Source organism: Nicotiana tomentosiformis, chromosome 5, assembly GCF_000390325.3.
Source record: "Nicotiana tomentosiformis chromosome 5, ASM39032v3, whole genome shotgun sequence".
Lineage (NCBI taxonomy): Eukaryota > Viridiplantae > Streptophyta > Magnoliopsida > Solanales > Solanaceae > Nicotiana > Nicotiana tomentosiformis.
The window spans coordinates 75,852,527-75,857,902 of record NC_090816.1 but is presented as its reverse complement, the minus strand read 5'-3'; the positions used below and the strand labels follow the sequence as shown (position 1 = coordinate 75,857,902).

Sequence of the window (5,376 nt, the reverse complement as noted above, 5' to 3'; positions counted from 1 at the left end):
CATAAATGGAGCCTGGGGGGGTAGTGTGTACGCAAGTCTTACCCCTACCTCATAGAGATAGAGATACTGTTTCCGATAGACCCTTTATGTTTATGCCAGGTAGATCAAAATGGTTTATGAGCGTCCAGGAAGGACAGAGGATAGTTTGAAAAGGGCAAAGTAGATGCAGAGAATTAGTAAATTGTCTTGGTTTTACTTCTAAAATTCATGCCCAGACAACATGCTTTTAACACATCCCCCTAAATAAGTGAATACCAAAAAATACAGAGAGAGTGAAATGGAAAGGAATATGGAAAGATTGAAGCAACGAAACCGGAAGTCATTGCTAGTATAGTAAAGACTGTCATTACAAACAAATATAGGGAGATGGTCATGTTAGGTTGCAACAATATATGGTTGCTTCCACATTATTATACATGATAGAGGTCAGGCTAGAAGAAGCTGCTGAGTGAGCAAGCAATTCAAGAATCCAATATAATGGGGTGGTGGGTTAAAGAATGTACATTTGGGATAGAATTATTTATCTGATGGTGAGGTGATCAAACATCATCAGCATCACTTCCTGCAACATGAGTTTCATGACTGGCCCAGTAATGGCTTCCATCAGGACCAGAAATCTTAAACCTGTTGAGTTTCAAAAGAAAAGCACCTCAGAGAGGACTTATGAGCTATGCTCCTAATTACTCAATTCTAAAGAACACTGAATTAGACTACTGACCGCTCAAGGACGGATTTTCCTTCTTTGTACTTTTGGCTCTTCTCATGGGCGGTCTCCTGCAAAAGAATTACTATTAGCAACTAACTGAAATTGTTTGGTAACTGCCAAATGACAATGTCTACCATGTTAGCACTCTGTACTCACATATTTCCATCCAACAATTGACCCACAACAGACACAGAAAATGTCGGCCACAGTGTGCATACCAGTCATCATCATTCTATTCTCTATCTCGCCAGAAGTAACATTCACTCTGTCAAAGAAAAAAAGGGCATATAGAATATACTGAACCACAAAGTGCATTTTCATTATGAATGTTTCTACTAAATGATAATATGGAATAAAGAGACTTGAGAAGAGCAGAACTTATGAGCAGGAAAGCAATCAACTTGAGCACAATATAGGTATTATTGCGATGCCGCTCTAAAGATTTAAAAAACAAAAAAAAAGTAAGTCAAGTAAGATTTTTTTTGAATATTGATGTGTTAATATTTGTACTCCTGCAAAATACAATTTAATGTACATGATATAACAGTCTGGTATAATTCCATTACGTTCTACACTGATTCCAATAGATTATAAGCAGGGGCGGCTCAATAAATATGGAGGCCTAAAGCAAAATTTCAATGAGGGGCCTTTTTTATATAAAAGGAGAAATTCATATATAATTTCATTTAAATTTTGTATTTCTAGTTTTTCATATGTAAAGTTATTAATAATTTTATCTAATCCATTTAATTTCTCTTGAGATATACACGTTGTGGGACTGTATTAAGGTTTTAACCTTTATTGAGTTATGAATTAATAATCGAATTCTTTCTCAATTTATGGTCTAGAGAGTGATTCCCGAAAAGACATTTTTTCTCAATTTATGATCAACAATTTAATCCTACTTTTTTACTATGAAAATTTGTACTTTCTCATTTAAAACACTAAATATTATTCTAAAAATAAATTAATATAATAACCTGTTAGAAAAATTTGGGGCCCCAAAAATTAGGAGGCCCAAAGCAGCTGCTTTAGCAGCCTTACCCTTGGGCCGGCACTGATTATAAGTAAAGACCAGCTAATTTTATAGTCAATGACACGAATATATCAAGATATACATCTACTGTACCATGATCTTAACAAACTAAACCTAACGACCTTGCTCACAAGTTTTCATGTGCATTTCAAATATTGTAAGCTGGTTGTGACCTTTCATAGCGATCAATCTACTTGGGTCAAATGTGACCCAAGTAGAGTATGGGGCCCAAAGAAATGCCAAATAAATTGCACATAATCCAGTTGCATCCAACTTTTGAAAAGTGAGTCTTCTTCATTTCAATTCATGAAAATTTAGGCTAACTACTACAAACATGAATTCTTCAAAACTTCATCTTTTTTCACTTTCTAGTTGAAGAACGTCCTCCACGCCAATAAAAGAAGGTACAAGAAGCTAGATAAGGAGGATTTACACAGTAGCTCTTTGCATCCTAACTTTGTAGCAGAGGTATGCAATAACAATGTTCATCAAACCAAGTAACAAATAACTTGTCCCCCATCAATGCCAAGAAAAGCTTAACAGCAATAACAGGAAATATAATGGTAATGGCTTTCATACTCTAACAAGAATAAAACTAATAGAAGTTGCACAAGTTTGTGGGACTTGTGATTTTACTGCTGCAACTGTAAAGATTGGACATGTGAAATGTCACAAAAGATTTCTAATGATTGTGTGTGCAGAATCAAAGGGACTTACACCTTACTGAAGAGATAAGCCTTCCCATGTCGGCAGTGGAAAGACTGAAGGAAAGATCAGAGGTAAAACACTGAATCAGATAACTTCATGACAACAATTGCTTAGGGGCTGAAAGAAGAAAGTAACATAAACTTAAATGCAAAACTAGCTGGGTAATCATCATTTAGTTCCATTCCAAGCATTTGAATTTTCTAATGAACAAAGGGTTCGAAGCTCCATCACTTGAAAGCATGCTATAGTTACATGCTGTACAAGACACAGGCAACTCTCCGTAGGATAGATTTGACACAGAAAGTATAGAACAAATACAACGAAAGTCATGCAATCCACATTATAAAGAAATTAAGTATAATAAAGTCACAAAACAGACACCAAGTTGATAAATATAAAAAACAGACAGTACCCATGAAGTATTGAAGCTATTAGTCCACAAAATGGGAACAAATGGCAAATGCCAATCAAGTATACTCCATTTATCAACTCAACAATGAACTCTTCCACATAACAAGAATGGGCCTCTAATGCATACCTGGTAAAACTAGAAGGGTTGCCACATTGGACTCTATCAGCAGTACCAAATATTTTTCCTTTGAGAGGTTTTATTTTATTCGCAAGAATGCCCATACATGCCCCCTTTTACTCCTAAATCAACAACACTAGAAAACACAGTTCTTGGATGGTAAAAATCCATCCCCTTTAGGCGGAAAATTACTCAATCTCAGACTTTGCTCACTCATATGGCTGATTTTAAGTACCTAACTTTTATTGACAGATAAATTTATTTTACAGAGCAAGAACACAGAGAAAAATCCGTAACAAGTTTACACACAATAAAATAAAAAGAATTAAAAAAAATTCAACCACCGATCGAGCCCAAGATTGTACTTTTATAACGAAATAAATCTAAATAAGCAAAATTAAAGAAACCCCAGTTGCAAAATTGTGTAGATTACAACAAAAGAGTGATCAAACAGATAAGTAAACTGATTTTGGAGAAGACGAGCAAAACCTTAGAAACGATGCTTTCAGAAAGAGCAAGATGGGTTCCACAGTGCTTGCAGCTATAGATCTTGCCTTCAAGTGTCAACACAAATAGTCTCCCCATCTTCCCCTCTTTGCCTTAGAAGACTTTTGGATCAGTATTAAATTGAAGAATCAGAATTAAGGTTGAAAATTAAAACAGCTCAGGAAAAGAAAGATAAGGGGTAATTAAAAAAAGAAGATATGGATCAAAAGTTTGTCATTGTTGCACTAAATATGTGGATAATGGTTTTTGTTTCAGCTGAAAGATAAGTAACTTCAAGAAAGAGAAGGCATTGAATGTGTAAGAGAGAGTTCTTTGACTGATGTAACAGGTAAAGAAGTACAGAAGTTACCCTTTTGCGAAGCAAAGGTGCAAAATATGTGGGTGGACAAAGCTACTTTGGATTTACGTATGTAATTTCTACCGTGAGTCCGGAACCAAACTGCCGTTCTTTTGTACTCAAGCGGTTAAAAAAAGATTGGGATCATTTTATATATAGCGCGATTATTCGCTGCGCTATACTTTAATGATAGTTTTGTCCGTTAAAATATAGCGTGATTATTCACCATACTATATTTGAACTTAAAATGGGCAGGAGGTATAGCGCGCATATATGCGCGCTATACCTATATAAAAAACCGTGCCATCTCTTTCCCCCACCAGACGCGAACCAGCAGACCCCAAAACCAAAATTCCCCCCCCCCCACACCATTTTTAAAGAAAAAAAACTTAGTGGAGTCCACCCGTCCCACAAAAAGTATATCTTCTCGGTATTGTAGCAAGCTTACACTGGATCTAAAGCATTATCGCGTAGTGGATTGTTCGTTGCGGCCCCCAAATCATCAAATCCTCACCTTTCAAAAAATTATTAATCGAGGTATTTCGATTTACTTTTTGTTAAAACTCATGTATAAAAAATGCGTATTAGTTATTTTTTTACTCTGATCTATGTTTTTTCGTGATTATTTTGTGATTTAATTAATTTTTTATTTTTTATCAGGATTAGATTATTGTTGTGGTAAAAATTAGTAAAATTGATAAATTATTATTTTATGAATAATTAATGTTATTAGTTGTTATAGATAATGTTTATTAGTTATTTTTTACTGTGGTATATGTATTTTCGTGATTGTTTTGTGATTAAATTAATTTATTATTTTTTATCCGGATTAGATTATTTATGTGCTAAAAGATTAGTAAAATTGATAAATTATTATTTTTTCTTTAGTGTTATGTTGTGCCCGTAATTGTAATGTAGTGCCCATAATTGTAATCTAGTGCCCTTTACCGTAGTATCTTTGTAGTTATTAAAATTAATCATTTAATTATCTTTTAACCCCAAAAATATTTGAAAATAATATGATAGTTCAAACACAAACTCTCTCGAATGTTAGTCAACAAATGTAAGAAAATAACATAAAAAATAACAATATTTGTCAAACTAAGTATTTTTATATGAATACTTATTAATTATATCATGTATAGTTATAAAATAATAAACTAACATATAAAATAAGAAAAAAATATAGAAAATAATAAACTATCATATAAAATAATAAACTAACACACAAAATAATAAACGAAGATATAAAATAATAAACAAACATATAAAATAATAAACTAACGTATAAAATAATAAACTAACATATAAAATAATAAACTAATATATAAAATAATAACCTAACATATAAAATAATAAATTAACATATAAAATAATAATATAGAAAATGTATCAACTTAAGTAATAATATAGTAAAAATATCTATTAAATATTAATATAAAAAGATATTGCAATATATTTAAAGACGTTAAGCAATCAAAAAGAAAAATACTTTAATTAATATTGTTCAATTTACAGACATCATCATGGAGGTTCCCCTTGTGCATCCCGGA

At 32.6% G+C, this 5,376-nt stretch overlaps 1 protein-coding gene across 1 annotated transcript; it reads right to left on the bottom strand.

The window, feature by feature from the left end:
* Positions 1-298: 298 nt before the first annotated feature.
* LOC104096179 (protein yippee-like) lies at positions 299-3,855 on the bottom strand. The gene is made up of 5 exons (XM_009602509.4): positions 3,469-3,855; positions 2,460-2,503; positions 863-971; positions 719-774; positions 299-624 (listed from the first exon to the last, which is right to left on the bottom strand). The coding sequence occupies exons 1-5, from the start codon at positions 3,562-3,564 to the stop codon at positions 540-542; spliced, it is 390 nt and encodes a 129-aa protein (XP_009600804.1). The 5' UTR covers positions 3,565-3,855; the 3' UTR covers positions 299-539.
* Between the last annotated feature and the right edge of the window lie 1,521 nt (positions 3,856-5,376).

What these genes read in the sequence shown, in the direction of transcription:
- LOC104096179 (XM_009602509.4), bottom strand. Translation starts at nt 3,564, where the DNA reads ATGGGGAGACTATTTGTGTTGACACTTGAAGGCAAGATCTATAGCTGC. An exon ending in CTGAAAGCATCGTTTCTAAG is followed by an intron (nt 2,504 to 3,468) that starts GTTTTGCTCGTC and finishes TCTTTCCTTCAG; the next exon opens with TCTTTCCACTGCCGACATGG. An exon ending in GCTTATCTCTTCAGTAAGGT is followed by an intron (nt 972 to 2,459) that starts GTAAGTCCCTTT and finishes TTTCTTTGACAG; the next exon opens with AGTGAATGTTACTTCTGGCG.